Source organism: Canis lupus, chromosome 13, assembly GCF_011100685.1.
Source record: "Canis lupus familiaris isolate Mischka breed German Shepherd chromosome 13, alternate assembly UU_Cfam_GSD_1.0, whole genome shotgun sequence".
NCBI lineage: Eukaryota > Metazoa > Chordata > Mammalia > Carnivora > Canidae > Canis > Canis lupus.
In genome coordinates, this window is record NC_049234.1 from 36,358,331 (window position 1) to 36,378,792 (window position 20,462).

At 52.5% G+C, this 20,462-nt stretch overlaps 1 protein-coding gene across 8 annotated transcripts in view; it reads right to left on the reverse strand.

Moving 5' to 3' along the window:
* Positions 1-20,462, reverse strand: part of SLC45A4 (solute carrier family 45 member 4) — a 78,559-nt gene that overhangs the window by 33,944 nt on the left and 24,153 nt on the right. For 3 of the 8 annotated variants that reach the window (XR_005368836.1, XM_038555640.1, XM_038555634.1), the window contains exons 2-3: positions 5,337-5,435; positions 1,635-2,351 (exon numbers count right to left, since the gene is read on the reverse strand). The exons of 1 other annotated variant lie outside the window; for it this stretch is intronic. Coding sequence is in view for 6 of the 7 variants with exons in the window: in XM_038555640.1 (XP_038411568.1) it covers positions 1,635-1,887 (253 nt within the window). In the remaining variant the exon portion in view is untranslated. Of the gene's footprint in view, positions 1-1,634; positions 2,352-5,336; positions 5,436-18,900; positions 19,123-20,462 lie in introns of those variants that run through there. 4 more of the 8 variants (XM_038555636.1, XM_038555638.1, XM_038555635.1 and 1 more) reach the window with 2 other exon arrangements.

Genomic DNA, 20,462 nt, shown 5'->3' on the forward strand with positions numbered 1-20,462 from the left:
TGACAGGCCTCCCAAGCAGCCAAGCCTCCCTCGGAGGGTCTGCAGCCCCCCTGCTCCCTCCTGCTCACGGTGCCCAAGCAGCTCTCGCTCGTCTGGCCGCTGCCCCACCTCCGGACCAGGGACAAGCTGTGCGAGCAGAGCCGTGACGTCCTGTCCCCCCTCAGTGCCCTGGCATGCGGTGGGCACCCACGGGCCGTGAAGAGCATAACTGCAGAGATGACAAATACGGAGGGTGAAAGAACAAGAGTGACCTATGTGGCTCACGCTCCACGGTCCCCATTCTCCTGAAATGCTCTTAACCTTGTCTGAGGTCTTGTGAATCCTTCTAAGGATGTTTTTAAAGATGAAAAAGCGGAGAGAAAAACATGTGGCATGACAGTAATTCAGTGCAGAGAGCATCAATCAAGGTGCTAAGGAGACGCAGGGGCGCGGGACCTCCTGTAACTGCCACCGTCGGAAATAAGCCCGAGCTTCAGCAGTACCGCCGGACACCTGCCACCACCAGACACCTGCCACCGCTGAGACGGGAAATGAAGTCTCCTCCCAACGACAGTGACGGTGCGGTTCTGATCCTAATTGAAGGACCCCTGGGCTTCACTAACCGATCCCCAGACAGGGCCTAGTTAGCGTTCACCGCAACAGGAAACATTATGTTTGGAGAAGGAAACATTCCTAAAACAACCAAAATAAGCAGAAACAACACACCTGTGGAATCCTCAAACGAAACAGAGTATTTTAAATCGCTCAGCCCCTTACCCAGGGGTAATTTTCCAGCAGCTGGAAAATTATATTTTCAAACTTCTTTAAACAACAGGGAAAATGAAACATGGACAGAATGCTTAGGGCCGAAGTTAGCACGTCAGTGTGTTCTCACACTGGGCTTCTACCACTGAGGGTAACTCTGTGCACTCCAGGACTTCTGGACGTGCTCGTCATTCAGCCACCGAAGTCCACACGAAAACTCAGATTTAAGTGCTCAGCAACGAGAAGCTGGTAATATAGAACCATGTTATTCAGGGTTTTCTAGGCCAGGCCTTGTTCCAAGCACTCTCCTTGTACCCGGCCAGGGGGTGGTCTGCAATCGCAGACCATCCCCCCCTTTCTGGGAAAGGAAGCTGAGGGAGAGTCAGGGAGGTTCGCTGGCCTGCCCAGGAGGACATGGCTGGTGACCATGTCCAGGAGGCAGAAACAGGGCAGGAGGACACGGCTGCTGACCATGTCCAGGAGGCAGGAACAGGGCAGGAGGACACGGCTGCTGACCATGTCCAGGAGGCAGGAACAGGGCAGGACGACACGGCTGGTGACCATGTCCAGGAAGCAGGAACAGGGCAGGAGGTACCACACACCGGGATTAGCACATATCAAAGCTGACTACATACACGCCAGCGCTCCGTGACCATCCTGCCACAGCAGGTGCAACCTCGTCAACATCCAAGGACCACCCGCCTCTCCAGCCCTGCTTCAGAATGAGAGGGAAAAAAACGGCCAGAGTAGGTTGAGGGGAGCAAAGACCAGGTTGCTGGTTCCCAGGGTTCTTGACACTTTCCAGCCGGTGACGAGCTCCGTGTGCTGACGTCCACTCGGGAGTTCACACCACGAACACTGATGCTCAGTGCTAAGGACCGGGCACTTACCAATCTGCAGGAGGATCGGCGTGACCAACGCCGTCTCCATGGCGTAACAGAACTCCCTGCCAAACATCACGGCCCCGTGCATCACCCACAGGCGCACAGGGATCCGGTCTATGGACCCCTCGCTGATGGTCTCATCGTGGGTGTCCGCGCTTCCGGGCTTCTGCAGGTCCGGCAGGGGGACAGGCAACTCCTGAACTTGCATAGATTCCGAGTCGGCGTTTTGCGGGGCCATTCTCATTACCACCAAAAGCATATATGTATATGTGTGCGTGTGCGTGTGTGTGTGTGTATATGTGTGTGTGTGTGTGTATATATATATATACGTGTGTGTGTATATATATATATTTCCTCTACCTATATAAATAATTACTATCGTGTATCTTTAAGGATAAATTAGAACACCTTCTCTTTCTGCTTCAGTTGGGTTCCTCCGGCAAGTAACGCTTATATCCCTCTTTGTACAAATAGAGATCTCGCAACTTCTCACAATCGGGTGAGACACGCAGCAAAACAAAAGGATTTTTGGTTGGATTTTAAACATATGGCTTGCTGGTTTACTGTGAATTAGAGTTAAAAATCCATAATTGCCATTCAGTTAATACCAGTTTCATCATTATTATTGAAGAGGTGCTGAAGTTACTTTTCTTGCTACAGAGAGGTGGGAAGGTGACACAAAAAGGAGGTCCACCGTTGCTCCCCATCGAGTGACTGGTTGATCTGCAAAAGAGGAAAACAATCCAGCAGAGTCAGTCGGGGGCGGCCGCCATGTGGCCAACCCCCCCCCCCCCCAGGCTGTCCAGGAGCTCCATGGATGGGTCCTCGGCCACCTGGAGACCCTGACCTCAGACCGCCGCGGCTCTCTGGTGCTTACTCGGGGTCAGCTGTGGACAAAGACACTAATTCCTGGAGATGGCTTCTTGTAGAGAGCTAACCCTGGGGCAGGGGGGTAAAGACAACACCATGGTGGGAAGCCAGAGAGATGACGGACAGACAGCTGGAGAGAGCTCAGCTTCTGCTCTTGAGCCGGCGAGAACCAGCAAAGAGCAGAGCTGTCAGCCTCCTGGGAGTGGGAATGGAGAGGCTGGGGAAGCAGGGAGGCTGGACAAAGGAGCAGAGATGGGTAGTGGGAGGATGGGTAGAGCAAGAATGGGGTGACTTGCCACCCTAAAGGGGGTGGGGGAAGGATGTTCAAAGTCCCCCCAAAAGCAGCCAAGTACGAGCGTGCGGGCTATCTACAGGGATGGTCTTTGACCTTGGCAGGTTATAACTCTTTCTGATCATCAAATGAAAATCACAGCCCCTCTCCAGGGGAAAAGTACCTGCACCGCAAACTGAATATCCCGTCCAGGGGCTCACAACCTCCTGACCCACATACAGCATTCCTGGTGGGTGGAACTCCTCAGCCCACATTCCCACTGTCCTGGGCTCTGTGATGCATTCTCTACCCAGAGGAACACATCACAATAAAGTGTCCACTGCCTTGCAACTAACTAAAATTTCCCCGTAAGAAGGTTTTAGGAAAACACAAGATAGGACTAAGGATGCAAGTCTGCCCATGCACTCGGCTGGACTCAGGCCTCCAGGCACTGGGGTTCTCCTCAACCTCAAGTGCATTAGATGAGGGGACCCGAAAATCACACAAATGGTGTTCCCATCTTACTTATTCTAACGTAGGCCTGTGAATTGCTATCTCACCGGATTTTCAACAACTGGTTTAAACAAAAATATTTCTAGTTAATAGTCACTGGACCAAGCTCCTTCTCCCTCCCCCACCCAAGGGATGGGCAACCAAGGAACCAAGGGCAGCCTTCCCACGGAGCGCCCCCACAGGGAGCCCCAGCCTCAGGCAAAGCTGGTCCTTCCTTCCCTCACCATGTCACCATTCCAGGGCTCCCTCAGGGCCACTTCTTCTTGCAACGAGGATCCCTGAGGACAGCAAGTCTGCATCCTGCCTGCACAGGTGCTTCTCATGTTCCCCAATGTTGCGACACTTCACTGACAATCCCTGTCCTCAAGACTGCTCTCCAACTTTCCAAGTGGCCCCTACCATATAACATCTCAATTAAAAAGTGGGGTTTGGGGGCACCTGGGTGGTTCGGTCAGTTAAGAGTCTGACTCTTGATTTCAGCTCAGGTCATGACCTTAGGGTCATGGGATCAGGCCTAGAATTGGGCTCCACACTGGGTGTGGAGCCTGCTGGAGATTCTCCCCTTGACCCTCCCCCAGCTCGCTCGCTCTGGCTCTCTCTCAGAACCACAGGACAAAAACAAAACAAAAAACAACCAGGATTTCTAACCTCAAATCTTTTTAGAAAACATATTATGAAACTACTTGTAACCTACAAAATAAAACAGTATCTAAAAACAAAATCGCTCAGCATTAACAATTACCAACATCTGCACTCTCACTCCATCCCTACGTTCGGAGTGATTCCTGTCCTAAGAAAATAGAAGAGAAGAAAACTGTTTGTCAACCTGTCAAACCACGATATGGGTTCATGATTTTAAATGCTTTCTTCCACCAAATAAGATGGGTCATTTTTACGTGAAGGACGTGTATCCAGACAGGTTTTCAACGCCCATGCTGATGACCAGGGGCTTGGGGGGCAGGAATGACAGTCATTTTTTTCTAAGAATCCTGGTGACCCATTTATGGGTCACACACAACCCTCGAGCTCCGTCCCAGCGCCCCCGACCCACAGCTGCAGCCGTCCCGACACCCACGCCTGAAAATCGGCAGGCCCAGGCCAAGGCCATCTCAGCAGCAGCCAGGAATCAGGCAGCCGAGCTTGGTACTAAGTACACTGGAGCTGTTCCTAAGGCACTGGTTCTCCACCGGGGGCAATTCTGCACCTCCGAGGACACCAGGCAGCATCTGGACACATTTCTGGTTGTCACTTCCTTGGGTGGAGTCCAGGGACACTGCTAAGTACGGCCCCGTGGTAGAGAATGATCTGGCCACAAGTATCAACTGTGTCGAAGTCGAAACACTCTGCTCGAAGGTTATTATTAAATAAATGTGAAAAAGTCTTCTCCAGAAATGCTGAAACACTACATTTTACATGATTACGTTTTGAATCCATCAACTGGGCCAGATGTGGCAAATTCCACATCACTGCCTCTTTGTGGAACCAAAACCAGGCGTTGCTCAAAATGGACAGGAAAATGCAGGTGGGCTCACACCACCGTCTCCCAGCGCAGGAGGAGGTGGCCTCCGGGCTCCGGTTTGTGGCAGGAAGAAGAAAGGTGCCGGCTATTTCCTCTGGGGAGCCCCAGAGACCCCCAGCTCGCTGCCGCAGCCTCCCGCACCAAGTTCAGGTGGGTCCAGTCTGAAGACCCCTCTGCAGCCCAGCCCTCCCCGGAAGATGCACTGCGGCCGTGCAGTGACCGTACCAGGTAACACGACCCTGGCCCGGGCAGGGAGAAGCTCCCATGGCAGAGGCCACCACCTGTGCTCCCCCGGTCCCACGGTGGGAGCCCGGAGCAGATCGCAGAAAGAGTGAATGAATACATGAATGAATGAATGACAGCCAGCTAACGTGCTGACCAGAATGTACCAGGGGCTGTGTGCGCTGGAAAGCCACCCCCCACCCGTGCCAAGCTCTCTCGAAGAGTGACACCCAGGGTAGCTGGGTGGCCGGCTACCGGGGTCAGGCTGCAGGGAAGCCCGCATGAAATGGCATGAGCGTGGCGTGGGGTTTACCTGTCATTCAAGGAGGCTAGGCATTAACACAGCTGGCTTCCCTTCCTCAAGCCGTGCAAACGCAGTGAATAGGTTTTACACAGGCAACTTCACTGTCATCTATATTGATGAAAATGACAAATAGCGTTAGCATCTTCAGTTAGCTTGACTCTAGGTAGCAGTTAGTAAATACAAGTCCATCGACATCTCGCAGCTCTACGGACTCACCCACGTTCGCGTTCTGAAGCCACGGCAGGAATGCCCACAGAAATCAGCACAAACTCCCAGAGCGGAAGCCGCTTTCCAACCGCTAACTTAGAAACGAGACTCAACTAACAAAACCTACTCCTGTTAGAGGACACTGGGGTTCCCCAAAGATCTGACTAACCCGGTTTACAGTCAGGCACCTTGAAGACAACACCCAACTGCTCAGCAGCAGCTTACACTCGGTGGAGACAGTTTCCAAACACTATGCAAATCCGGGGGTGGGGGGGGTGGTTTACAAGACTTTTAGGGAACGATAAAAGATACTTTGGGGATCCTCTCTTCCTCTCCCTCTACTCCTTCTGCTCATGCTCACATGTGCTCTCTCTCAAGTTCAATCATTAAAAAAAAAAAAAGCCACAGTCGAGGGGTCCATGGAACCGGGAAGGTGTACCAGCCAACTCTGATAGGTCAGGCTATACACACAGGCTGTAGGATGGCCAACTCGGCCGTTCATTCCCAGTGAAAAACCTAGTGGGTACCTTTCACGTCTCAGATCCATATTCTCGTGTGTGCTGTCGTGACGTCAGGACGCACTGTTCTCTTTTCACCGTGGCCATCGGATCATGTCAATAGGATTTATTGGTAAGTCCACTCCAGCACTGAGACTCCCCTTTGTCATACATCAAATTTCCATCAGTACTTGGGTCTGTTTCCCAGCTTCCTATTATGTCCGGCCAGCGTGCCTGTCTGCTCACGCCCAGTAACCCACTGCTCTAAGAACAAAGTGCGCAGGAGGTTCTAGACTCTGCTGAGGCCATACCCTCTCACTGCTTCATTCCCTAGCATCTAGCATCTCCCTGTTTATTCTTGGATGTTTGTTTATAAGCATATGAGCTCTAAGAGCTAGACTAGCTCAGGAAAAAAGATATTTTTTGCTGTTTTGTTTTGTTTTTAATTTCACTCATTTGACAGAGAGAGCGTGCACATAAGCAGGGGGAGAGAGAAGCAGGTTCCATGCTGAACAGGAAGCCTGACTGGATCCCAGGACCCCAGGATCATGATCTGAGCCAGAGGTAGATGCTCAACCGACTGAGCCACCGAGGTGCGCCTGTTGGTATTCTTACTGTGATTCCATTAATTGTTAGGGTTAGCTTGGGGAGCTGCCATCATAGACCGCCAGGACACCAATCCGGGAAGGAGGGCTCTCTCTTTGTCCCACACTACCTCAATGTCTCTCAAGAAATTTCATGCTCCTTTTTACAGGTTTTGCACATTTCTAGTTAAGTTCTTCCTAACGGTTTTATCTTATTTGTGGCCACTGTAGATGGGATTTTCTCTTCCCTTATATTCCAACTGTTTATAGTCAGCCTACAAGCAGGCTAGTGAGCGTTGTTTGTTCATTTGCTCAGCTGTAACTTACATGCAGTGAAAACGTGCCATGTTCAATCAATTCTGACAAATTTATATCGACACAGACCATTTCCAGTACTCTGGCAAGTCCCCGAATGTCCCTTCCCCTGCAATTAAGGCTAATGATCTTTACATTTTAATTTGGTGATCTAATTCTTTAAGTGCCTGCGAATGGACAAAAAGGCTATCACCGAGTTAACAACAAACCTACCAACCATTACCAAGCTACGTATAATCCCCAGCTTCGGCTAACACAGGATTATGTTCCAAAGTTCACGTGTGCATTGCTTGGAACCTGATCATCGGCTCCTCGGAGACAGAACCCACGGTCCCTCCCGGTGTGAACTGAACTCAATCACAGCACTTGTTCTGGAGCGAGGCACAAGGACCCATGTGGCATACGGCTGCACCTGTCCCGGGTACCAAACCTGAGATGGTCTCCCCACACTTGTTCTATTTCTAGGGCCCTTTCCATGGGGACTCAAGAAAAGGAAAAGAAAGAAGCTGAGAAGAAAAGGCAGGAGCACAGGGGCAGGTGCACAGGGCGGCTCTCCCATCAGCCAAGCGCCAGGGCGAGGCTGCGTCATCCCCGAGGAAGGCAATCAGACAATGTCAAACCAGGTTTCCACTGTCCACAAAGCTCCTTATTGCAGGCAGACTGTTTTCTTTGAGGAAGCTATTTTATGTAAATGGTAGAATATTAACCAAAATAACCAAACCATTACAATAAAACATCTTACGAACATTCTTCTGAAGGACCTAACTTATGAGGCCACGCTAAACCCCGACAAATACACTGAAACAGCTTCAAGAGAAAAGACTGGTTTGCTCCTTCCCCAAAGCACGGGCAAGGATGTGCTGCAAAGAGCCTCCTCTGGAGCTGTTGAAAAACGTGAAGCTTAAGCCGTGACTTATTCCAGCATTATCCAATCGGAAGACCAGAAACACGTTATGGACAGGTTTTCCCCTAGCAGAGAAAACGCGCTTCCCTCCGCGGGGACTGTCGCCACGTTCAGGGACAAGGACCTGGGTAGGATTTGCAGATGCACTTAGACCAGTGAAACTACCATTGTTCCAATCAACAACTTCCTCTATTGTCCTGTTTCTAATTTAAGGGTAACCGATGCCAGAACATGTGACTTCCTACAATTTGCTCTGTGGAAAGCCGGCTGTTAACGGAATGCCATCAAAAAGTTAACTGCGGAGCAATCTCAGGCCCCGCCAGCTTCGGTTCAACTTTGAGGTTCTATCCATCTCCTGGAAATCGGTCAGAGAGGAGTTAATGCGCACTTGCGACACGCCTCAAACACGTCCCGGCTGCCTCCACACCCCCCGACGCACAAAGGCACATGTGTGCGCCCTGGCAGCACCTGGGCACCGGGCGTGCAGCGAATCCGAGACGGTGGCTGCTTCATGGCCACAGCTGTTTGTTTTGTGCACCCATCTAAAACCAGGCATCCACACCCTCGAGAAAATCCACTGCAACTACCAACATTCCTCTTGCAACGCCATCAATTATTAACCTCCGACGAGCGTGCCGAATAGCGAGGGGCACAGTGCTCTCCATCACCACCAGCAGCACGCCTCCCTCTCACCAGACGACCACGGCCCAGAACGCTACCCGACACACGACACAGAAACCAGGGAAGCCAAACGAAGGCCAGCATCGGCTTTTAGAGCAAGAGTCTAAAATGACGTAAAATCGATCAAGCAAGTTCGAAGTATCCCTGGTAAGAAAGAAGCATTCCAGCGAATCTGTTTGTAAGGTTATTTCCTGAAAAGCATTTAAGAAATCCCACGGACTTCCAACATAAAATCAATGTTCTATCAAGAGACAGACATGACACAGATTGAGAGAAAATATTTGCAAAAGGCACATCTGCTAAAGGACTGTTCTCCAGAACACATAGCACACGCGACAGTAAGAAAATGAAGAAAAGACAAGGCACCCAAAGAGACCGCTCAGTAAAGATGCACGACGGCAAGGAATCACGTGGAGAGATGCTCCACGCCACGTGGCATCAGACACCCGTAAACTACAACTACATCCCACTACACCCCTATGAGGATGGCCAAAGTCAGGGCACAGCCACCAGATGCCAGCGAGGACGTGGAGCAACAGGGCTGCTCGCTCACGGCTCACGGGAGCACAGGATGGCGCAGCCACTTGGGAAGACAGTGTGGCGGTTTCTCACCATCTAAACACGCTCTTCCCAGGTGGTCCAGCAGTCCTGTTCCCTGGTACTTACCCTAAGGAGGTAACACCTTATCTCCACACAAGAACCTGCATGTGGATGTCTAGTTTTATTATTACTTGCTAAAACCTGGAAGCAACCATGGCGTCCTTCAGCAGGTGGATGTTTAAATCCTCTGTGGTCTGCCCAACGGAATGTTATTTAGTGCTAAGAAGACATGAGCTCTCGAGCCAGGAAAAGACAAGAAAGAACCTTAAACACATATCATTAAGTGAAAGAAGCCAATCCCAAAAGGCTGCTCCCTGTAGGATTCCAACCACAGGACATTCTGGAAAAGGCAACACTATAGAGACAGTAAAAAGATGGGTGGTTACCGGGGAGTAAAGTGGGGTGGAGTGGGGGCGGGCAGAGGGATTTGGGGGCAGTGAAACTACTCTGGAAGGTACCATAATGGGAGACACACGTTGTTACACACCTGTCAAAACCCACAGAGTGTCCAAGAGCAGGGGTGAGCCCTAAACCATGGACCCGGGGTGGTGAAGACACATCAGCACAGGTTCACCAGCTCTAACACATGCCCCACTCTGCTGGGGGAGGTGGATAATGGGGGAGGCTGGCTGTTCAGGAGGATGAGGGTATGCAGAACACCATCCTCTATGCTCACTTGGCAGTAAACTGAAAAATAGTTTACGAATAAAAAGTAAGTATCTGGGATCCCTGGGTGGCGCAGCGGTTTGGCGCCTGCCTTTGGCCCAGGGCGCGATCCTGGAGACCTGGGATCGAATCCCACGTCAGGCTCCCGGTGCATGGACCCTGCTTCTCCCTCTGCCTGTGTCTCTGCCTCTCTCTCTCTCTCTCTCTCTCTCTGTGTGTGACTATCATAAATAAATTAAAAATTTTAAAAAAAAAGTAAGGGTCTTTCCCATTAAAAAAAAACAAAAAAAAACAAAAAAAAAAAACAGAATACTCAATCAAAAATATCTGACAAGAAAGGGTTCCAGAGGTGGTCATCCCGAATGTTCCGGACTTGCGGAATTACTTTCTCATGTGTGAAATTACCTTCCTCTAGGTATTATGGTGTCACCTGCAGAAACCCAGCCTGGTCTCCTCTGAATCAATGTGCCTCTACGGTCTAGGAAATGTGAGCTCAAGGATAATAAAATTAAGATATATTGAAAATGGGGAGGGAGGGTACCTGCATGGCTCAGTCCATTAAGTGTCTGCCTTCAGATGGGGTCACGATCCAAGACCTGGGATCCAGCCTCGCGTAGGGAGGGTGGTCCCTGCTCTCCCTCTCTCCCGTGGCATCTGCTTCTTCCTCTGCCCCTCCCCTTGGCTCGTGCTCCCCACCCCCAAATAAATAAAATCTTTAAAAAAAATAAATAAATAAGGCTTGTGACGTTGTGGTATCCCCAAAGAACACAGCCTCTGTGGCTGCTGTGCCCCCCACCAAACTCCCATGCTACTGGATCAGGAGCTGGGGCCTCTGAGAGGGATCAGGTCATCAGGGTGGAACCCTCATAAATGGGATCAGTGTCCTCACGAGAGACATCCCATGGCTCTCTGGCTCCTTCCGACTTGATGACACAGCAAGAAAGCGTGTATGAACCAGGAAGCAGGCCCAGAAGACAGACAAGTGGTCAATCTGCCAGCACCTTGGGCTGGACTTCCCAGCCTCCAGAACCTCAGGGAGTAAGTGCCCACTGTTGAGGACACCCCAGCCTGTGGGTTTGGTAGGCTGCCCCAGTGGCCAAGACCACACGCATCAGTGGGAATCAGGCCACCCCGGGGGGCTCATTTACAAATGTCGAGGCAGGCCTCCACCTGGTCCACAGAACCAGCTCTCTGGAGAGGGACCCAGGACTCTGCACTACGACACACACCCACAGGACAGCCAAGTGCGACACTCTCAGTGGGCCCGAGCACCACGGCTGGGGTATGCGGCACAGTCGTTAACTGTACCCCTTTTCACTGGAGTGTCAGGGTCTGGGCAGCGCCTTGCCACTCTGGAGACAAATGATCAAAAGCTTCACTAGGACTTAAAACCTTTCAATAACTCAGCCTTTGAGTGTCTTGTGTCACAAGACCCAGTTGAGGACACTTCTGAGACCAAACACAACACACGTCAGACCTGACATCAATTTTTATTCGACTCCTTTTGATCAGCTTGTTGTGACTTGATGTCGGTCAAGGGGGAGGAGAGGGGGGAGATGTGTGTGTACACACTCTTCTAAGTATTAACAGACCCAAGCAAAGGAAATGTGGAAAGAGGCCCCCCTGGGAGCTAAGGGGATGAAAATATTGCTACACTGTTAACAAGTCAGTCTAATTAAAGTGTTTCTCAATGGATTCCCATCCCAGAGTAAGCAGGAGGGGCCCGATCCCTGGACCTCCAGCATTCCTCCCGGACCACTCCTGTGTGGACCACATTGCCTGGCCCTATACACCTCGAACACACACCTACCCCCCCCCCTTCCCGTACACCTCCAGTAGAAGCCCGGGCCAGGATGCTCCTTCCGCAGGCGCCCAGGACATCTGACTGTTCAACACCACAACCCCACCCCCACTGCAAGCTCCCAGAGGTGGGGACAGCTCCCCCCTGCCCATCTACTTTCCTGTCCACCTGCAGGACTCAGAGCTCCCTGCTTCCAGGACCCTGGTGGCACGATGTCCTCTGGGCTGGCCAGGCCCCTCTGCTTTTCCTTCAGCTCTCATCAGTCTGGGACCCTTCTCCCCACTGTGGCACCCTGGTCCCGGGAGGAGCATTTCCTTCTGGAGGCAGGCAGCCTGAGCACACAGCAGGCAGGAGGCACCCACCCCGAGGGCAGGATGGCTCAGATCACCACTGGGTGGCCCAGCACCTAGCCAGTGCAGGCACTCAGGTGGCTGGAAAGAAATGAATTCATGAGCACTAGAAGGAGAGGACCAGACCAACCCATAATTACTCCATTAAATGAAGAAAACCAATTTTTAGTAATGCTTCCCTTTTAGAGAAAAGAGCAAGCTAAGTGCAGAGCTCAAAGCAAATCCCTCTCCCTTCTGAATAGGAAGCAGAAACCAGTGTGTCAATGCTAATGAATAGTCGAGAGGATTTTAATGCCTTAAAACTGGCATATTGCAATTCAAGTAAACTTTCAAATGTACACACTACTTAAGGTGTTATTTTTTTCTACAAAAGGCACCACACCCTCCAAAGAAATCGCAGCAGCTCACAATTTCACACGTAGGTGGAACTTCTCAGGAATTCCTATGCTTTAATGAAACGGCACGAGTCCAGGGGCTCCCAGAGCATAAAACACCGCACGGCCACGTTTCACACGCGGCATCCTCCAGATCACCACCCCGCCACCTGCTGGGGCTTCTCAGGGCTGAGCCTGATGCCCGTGCAGTCTGGCAGACTCGTCCCAGCCCAGTGGAGGCCTCCCAGCTGGGCCCGCGTTCTTAGCAGAACATCATAGGCACCAAAAAGCCTTCCCAGCACAGGGGCTCCCCGGTCCCCCTGTGAGAAGCAGACAAGCCACTGCTGGCTCCCACTGCCCCAACCCGAGCTCCACCGTGGCTAGAAGCAGCCTCCTGCACTGGGCTCCCCAGCCCATCACAAGATTTGTGACCCCCAAGGGTAGGCGGGGATCGGGACGAGGGGACACAGCAAGGGGACAGGCGAAGTCATCTCAGGCTCTGCGCTAAATCAGAGGCCCCAAATGCAGCCCTCCCTACAAAAGGTCCAAACAGCACCATGACTCACCAAGCTCACGGCCATCGTCACCCTGCATGCTGGTGTAACCATGCACATGTTGGCAGGGCAAGACAGCAGGAGCAGAGTCCTCCTGGCAGGGCACAGACCTTCCAGATGCAGCACAAGGTACTGACGGAAAAGCTGCTGAGCCACAGACAAACACTATCTACTCACGGGGTCCCAGAGCTCCTTTGCTGAGCACACCCAATTCCAAAAGCCACTCTGTAGGGCCGCGGCACCAGGGCACAGCTACAGGTTCCTCAGGTTGCTGGCCTGCCTCGGGATCCAGGCCCCACGTCTCTTAGGTAAGACACAGCAGGATGCTGGAGTGAATCAAATGGGAGCAAACAGCAAGCACCCCTTTAACTCCCTCCTGACCCCATTTCCAGGTGCCGGGCCCAGTGCAGAGGGGGGGGGGGGGGGGTGCTGCTGGGGAAGGCCCTGGTGTGCCTGAACCCAGTACCGAGGGCAGTGCGTCCCAACAGGACCTCCTCCCTCGGGGCAGCGGCCACCCTGCACCATCCCCCAGCACAGGCCCCCCGAGTGAATCAGCAGGATGATACACTAGAGCTAAATGGGCAGACTCGACCAACAGTCTGCGTGACCATATTTTCAATGTTGGATCAAATCAAAGTACTTATTCTTCCTAAATTTTAGGGGTCAAGGCATTAGGATCCACATCAAGCCCCTCTCTAAACGGAATCCCTCTGTATCTTGCACTATCAAGCTGTTAAAAAAAATAAAAATAAAACAAGCTGTTACCTAACGTGAAGGAAAACACAGCCAGCATCCAACCCTCGGAAAGCCAGCACACGTACCTTTAGGAGACTACGCTGAAATGAGGACATGCTGCCCCCAGCAGATAATACTCCCCTCGACATTTGCCTTATGCTAAACTGCAACGACTTTCTCCGGTGACTTTTTACCTCAGACCTTTTAGATCCGTTTCCCCAGATTTGCATCATCAACTCAGCAGGATGGGTTTTGTTTTTCAATTAAAAAGCCGCAAGTGGTTTCCTTCCCCCCTGCCCTCCTCCTAAGTGTGCCTAGCGAGCCGCTGGAGTCGAGCAGCTCTGGCTGCCATGGCAACGAGAGCGTGCGTCCACCGCGCGGCTCCGGGACCCTGGCGAGCGCAGGGCAAGCCGGCCTCCAGCCGCCTGAAATGCCAGGCGGGCAACCACTGCCAACACCCATAGTATTTCTCTGAATCTGAGCCGTCTTCGGCTAAGGGCTGAGCCAGGCGTGAAGGAACTCTTCTCCAGGCCATGGCAAAACGAGAGGCAGGCAGGCCGCGGGCTGCCTCGGGACACTCGTAAGCACCAAACGGTCTTGGAAAAAAAAATGAAAAATATAAGCTCCTCCCATTACATACATGTAATCAAGGACTGACCTCAGAGACAGAGGCACAATGAAGGAGCACCACCACTACAGCTGCCAAGCCACGATGAAACCTTCCGGTGGCATTTATATTAACACCAAACCAAAGAGTCTCCGGGTTCTGCAGTCATCCTTGGGCAAAAAAGGAGGCAGGGCCACGGGAGTGACCGGGAAGCGGCTGTCTAACAGCATGGAATTACTTAAATTATGGGCCAGGGGAGGTGAACCTAAAAGGCCAGCGTATTTGAGAAGCAGTAAAATGAACACTAGTTTTCTTTAAATAGGTGAAGTTTTTCTTAATGAGTAGAACTTACATGTGCCTTTTTTTTTTTAAGATTTTATTTATTCACGAGACACAGAGAGAGAGAGGCAGAGACACAGACAGAGGAGAAGCAGGCTCCATGCAGGAGCCCGATGTGGGACTCGATCCGGGGTCTCCAGGATCACGCCCCGGGCTGAAGGCAGGCTCCAAACCGCTGAGCCACCCAGGGATCCCTTACATGTGCTTTATATGTGGCCTGAGGTTAAATGTACCCCTATTCCCTAAGAAGTAAAAGAACAGCTATAAAACCAGCACTCTGTCCCCCTCCGCACACCTGAGGCCAGAGATGCAAGTCAGCGGGTATACAGATGGGGTGGGTCGCATCTGCACCATTCACGAGACCGCATGTGTTGCTGAGACACTAAAAACATTGTCTTTTGAGCGTCTAGGCGCTTCATAAACCCCTCCATCTCTTGAACCCCTTTGCAGCACCTAGTTGGTTTTACATCAAGGAAAACATGGTCCCAGGCCCCAGTTCAGAGGCCCAGGGAAGGCAGGGAGCAGAGGGAGGGAGAGCGGGGGCTGGGGGGGAGGGGCAGGCAGGGGGAGGGAGGGGCAGGCAGGGGGAGGGAGGGGCAGGCAGGGGGAGGGAGGGGCAGGCAGGGGGAGGGAGGGGCAGGCAGGGGGAGGGAGGGCCCGGCAGCCACCTCCCCTGCCCCTGGGGTCCCTGCTCAGGGAAGTGGCTGGGAGCAGAGACAAGCTCTCAGAGAAGCAGGGAGGGGGGACGGGAGCCTCCCCCCAGTTCCTCTACAACGTAAATCAGACTACCTCTACAGACATGAATGACCCCTTAACCTGGAGGTCCCCCAATTTTCTGTGACGAAGAAACCCAGGCTGGTATCTAAGTGACTACCCGTTGTGCTGTCTGGAGAAGTCCACTATTTGGAACCAGGGCTTCCTTGGGACTCCTCCCAGCTCAAGTGCTCAACCTAAGGATTATCCCCACGCAATTACTCATGACAGTCCTGGCACCATTAAAAGGACTTCTGAAAAACTGAAGCTGTGGTCACTACGTATCCAAAGTCTGACAATGTGAATACCCTTTGACCCTGTAGCTCCCTCTTCGGAACTCATCATAAGGCTACAAAGGCACAGGCATGCTGATCACACCACTAGGAAACCTGAAGCATCCATTAATAAAGTGTGGTGCACCCACACACAAATCACGCTGCGTGACTCTTTGCTGAGATGGAAATAGACCTAATATCAAGTGCAAAAAGCAGATTATAAATCAAGTACACATTATGATCATAATTAAGTTTTTTTTAAAAAGGTACAGAAGCACAGAAAAAGGAGTCACTTCAGGGTGATTTATAGTTACAGTCTTTCTGCTTCTGTGGGACCTAATTGTATTTTTAACTTAAAAAGAAACAGGGCACCTGGGTGGCTCAGTCGATTGAATGCCCAACTCCTGATTTTGGTTCAGGTCATAGTCTCAGGGTCAGGATGATGGAGCCCCACGTCGGGCTCAGCAGGAGTCCAGGATTTGGCTGGGGTTTCTCTCTCTCCCTCTGTTCCTCGCTCTCTACCCCCACCACCACCACTTGCACATGCTCTCTCTTAAATAAATAAATCTTTAAAAGAACAAAAATAAAAATAAAAAAAAGAACAACAACAAACAAACGTAAATTACTTTTAAAAATGGATTTTCTGGTTGTCCTCTCCAAATGCAGAATAAGACTAAGACCTTGCTGTGTGGCGGGACATTCAGGAGTGTTTGTTTTGCAACCAAAGTCAAATCTCAAAAGGCCCAGGCGGTGCCAACAGAGGCAGGTCTGAAGAGCCGCCTATGGATGCAGAGCTACTGGCAGGTCCACTTAATTAGTACAGATTCAAAGCTAATTACCAGGAACCAGCTCAGAGCTTCTCCCAGTCTCCTCTCGACATCAAAGACACAGACTGCGCTCTAACCCCACCCAGGCGAGCAGCAGACCCCTCACATGTTTGGGTGCACGGAGACCATCCGTTCCTACCGTTCCCCTGGCTGGCTCTGCCCCGAGCATCTACCCCACTGTTTCCTAACACAATCCCACGGCTTTCCAGTCCACAGCACCTACTTCACCCCTCCCTGCAACTCCTATTCACTGCCGACTTAGCCTTCTCCCCACCGAACTCGAGACAAGGCACCCACCCTTACCAACACAGCCATCTGCTCTGGTCAGCACAGATTCTGTGTTTCAGGGTGCTCCTGGGTCAGCCAGCCTTACCAGGCCCTGTGCCCATCAAGGAGAAAGGCGTCAACTGCTCTTTCCTCTACTCTCTGAGGTGAGAGGCAAGACAGAGAAGTCCTGTGTCAAGGTCTGAAATAGGCCCCGGTGGGGTTAAGAAACCCTGATCTTGTCCAGGTGATGTAGAGCATCCTTCCCTGCCTGCGACCCAGTCAGCACTGGGCTCCTGAGGCCACAGGCCTCGTGTGTGTTTCTCAGCTGACAGCACCAAGAGGCACCTCTCCCACTCATCAATCTGTGGGTGCTGACGTCCCCCAGCCTCTCAGCACTGCCCTCCGGGACTGGATTACCGTCTGCGAGCCAGCAGAAGGCTGCCTCCAGCCAGTGCAGAGAACATGGCCAAAAACAGCAGCGGGATCAAGCCCGGGCCTCCCTGAGCGAGGGGAAAGCCCAGATTCCCCAGATGCCTGCCATGCAGGTGAGCGCCAGCGGGGCCAAGCGTACCATCTTCCCTCGCAGACAGTGCAGATCCACGCGCAGGAAGCCCAACGTGGCCCTCGCCTCCCCTGCACCACTCTGGCAGAGGGGCAGGCTCCCCCTAAAGCTGACCCAAGTCAGATATCGACTGGAATGTTCGACTGAGGAGGCAGAGAGAATCCCCAACGCCTTTCCCCAGAGGCGAATACCTGGCCACTGGGCTGGTCAGGAGCTCGTGAAACTGAAGCCCCAGGAATGTCATTAAAACGAAGCTACTCCAGGGTCCCCTGGGTGGCTCAGCAATTGGGCGGCTGCCTTCAGCTCAGGTCGCGATCCCGGGACCCCAGGATTGAGTCCCACATCAGGCTCCTTCGAAGAGCCTGCTTCTCCTCCTCCCTCTGCCTGTGTCTCTGTCTCGGTCTCTCTCTCTCTCATGAATAAATGGATAAATCTTAAAAAAAAAAAAAAGAAAGAAAGAAAGCTACTCTGGGCACAATGGACTTCTCAAATACATAAACTGATGGTATTTTGCTTTATGTAAACTCAGCCCGAGAGGAGGACCCGGATGTGCTCCCACAGGCAGACACCATGTGTGTGAAACGAATGGGGTAAAACAGGTTAGACTGTACATCTACTGGAGATAAATGACAATGCACAAAAAAGTCACTTTCCCTCCGAGATCAGCTACACTGCAACCCAGCCCCGCATCTCCCTCGGACCTTGGGGGACTTCTATTCCCACAGCCAGAGTCCTGGATGGTGACAGCACCAACCCAGGACCTTCCTGCTTAGGACCATTTCCCCCTGAGAAGACAAAGAGGTTCTGAAGATGGACGGTGCTGACGGTGCACTACGTTGTGAATTTGCACTCAGGCCGCTCCACTGTACCCTCAACAATGGTTACGGTGGTAAATTCTGTTAGGTGTATTTTGCCAAAAATAAAAGGACAATAATGCAACATGAAGAACACATCTAGAAAATGATCTGGGAAGTCATACTAGCAAGGAAGTGGGCTTCCTGTCCCTGTAGGGCCTCAGAGCACATCCCCAAACAATTCGGCCAGCCACCAATGTCTGGGCTTCATGGGCGCGGCAGGAGTCCCAGGACACCCTGCCCCCCAGCACTGCTGCCATCGCCGGCAGTTCCCACTCAGGGCATGAGTCAGGAAGGAGGCAGGCAGGCAGAGACACACGTAGACAGAGACAGAGACACAGGCAGCCGGAGCCCGGCAGAGAAGAGCAAGTCAGCAGGACAGAATGAGTCAGCCGATGGAGGAGGAAGTACTGGTCCCTATGTTCCCCAATGTTCCCCCCGGGGCACACACAGGACTCCGCAGGCGCCAAGAGCCAGGCCCCGGGCCTTCCCAGGCGCCGGGCGCGCCCGTGTGACCTCTGCTAGGCGCCCATCGTACATGTCACCCCCCCCCCCCGGGGGCAGCCCACCCTGGCCCCTCTGCCCCCGCACAAGGCCAGGTGCACCAGCCCCAACCGGCCTGACACCCCGCCATGGACGCCCCCAGCCCCGGGGACAGGCTGCCCTGGCCAGCTCTGGCCAGCCCCCACGGGCCACGGGGGAAGCACTGTGACACTCTGCAGGACCCGGACTTCTCCAGCACCGCTCCTCCCGCCTCCTGCCCAAGCCCACCCGGCCCAGCACTGGTCCCCTCTGTCCCCAGGGCAGCAGCAGGTGCTTACCACTTCAGAGTCAGAGAGGGCTGCGGGAGGAGGAAACAGGCTCTGGTGGGATCTGGGACGCGGCTCCTTTTATTGAAAAGTAACCCCCACAGGAAAGATTTTACTTCATTTTTTAAGGAAGAAGTTTCACTCTCCGTGTTCTCCTTCAGACCCGAGATCTCCTGAGCAGGCGAACAATACCGCAACCCGTTCTGGCTACATCTACCTCCCTTGTTCTCCGGGTGAGGCCAGTGTTCCCTGTGGAAGGAGGCACCCCAGTTTTAAAGAGACAACTCATAAAGAGGTAGGGCGGGCTCCAAGCACAAAGGTCCACATTCCTGAAAAGCCTGCCAGCCATAAAATGAGTTAACACCTGAATGTATTAGAGCCTGAGCCGCCCAGGTCTCCCCTCCCCCAGCAGGGGCCAAAGGCCCGCCAGTAAAAAACAAAAACCACAGGGATAAAAGATCTCTTGGCGAAGACAGCCAAAACAATTCCATCTGTTAACAAAAACTAACTGTTGAATTAAAGGTTGCAAGTTCAAACACAATCTGGCTATTGTAAACAGTGCCTCAGTTTATCAAAGCAACAATAACGCTCTTTCAGGGATTGATAGAGTTCTCCACAAATACTCGCCCTCCAGCATTTTTAAGATACTTTGCAGGATAAATATTAGCTTGAGACTTGCCTACAGGAGAAGTGAAAGCTGCCAAAGAAGCAGTTCTAAAAAAAAAAAAAAAAAAAAAAAGAGCGGCTTCAGCCAGAGGGCAGGGTAGCAAGCTGCCCGTGGCTGATGGGAAGGAGACTGGGCCCTTGCCCTGCGTCGTTGAGCGCTGTGCCAAGGCCGGGCGGCCAAGCCCCTGGTACCCCACCCGTCCCGGGGCCGCCTAGGAGGGCAGGGCTGCAGCTCTGTCTCCAGATCGGGGGCACAGCGCCAGGCACTCCACAAACAAACCACTTGGCATACAAAAAGACCTGGAAAATAGAGTTAATTAAAAGGAGAGATTTTAAGATAATTGTTGGGATGGAAAAGAACAAGGAGCATCATAACTTCAATCTGATTTAAACTTAATTTCCTGAAAGACAGTTACGTCGGCTGCGTAGCCTACTGTAGAAAGCCAGGGGATAGCGGGCCCGGCCATCAGCAGCTGGCCCCCAGGTGCCAGGCTGGGTGGGCAAGCGGCGTTTTTGTGCTGCCAATACCCCAGCAGACATCTGAATAAGATGCCACTTACCCTTCACTTCACCTGTGGGGCGGGGGGGGGGGAGCTTTTTATTTTAACACAGTAGCTTGCAACTCAATAGGAACTGGAAGCAAAGTCAGAACAAAGCCAGCCACCACATAGGTGACACGCGGGTGACACACAAGTCTTTCCTCCCAGCAAGAGACCGCTCAGGGAGACCGCTAGGTGTGGGGCTCTGCGCTGGGCGTGGGGCTCTGCGGAGCCAGGTGGGCGGGAGGGACTGAGCACCTGTGGATCACAGCCTCGCCCACCACAGGCCCTGGGCTCTGGACCTTGACTCCCACCCCCTTAATCTTTCAAGGCCACCCTCGGTTCTCGCACTCCTCTGAAACAGAGCAG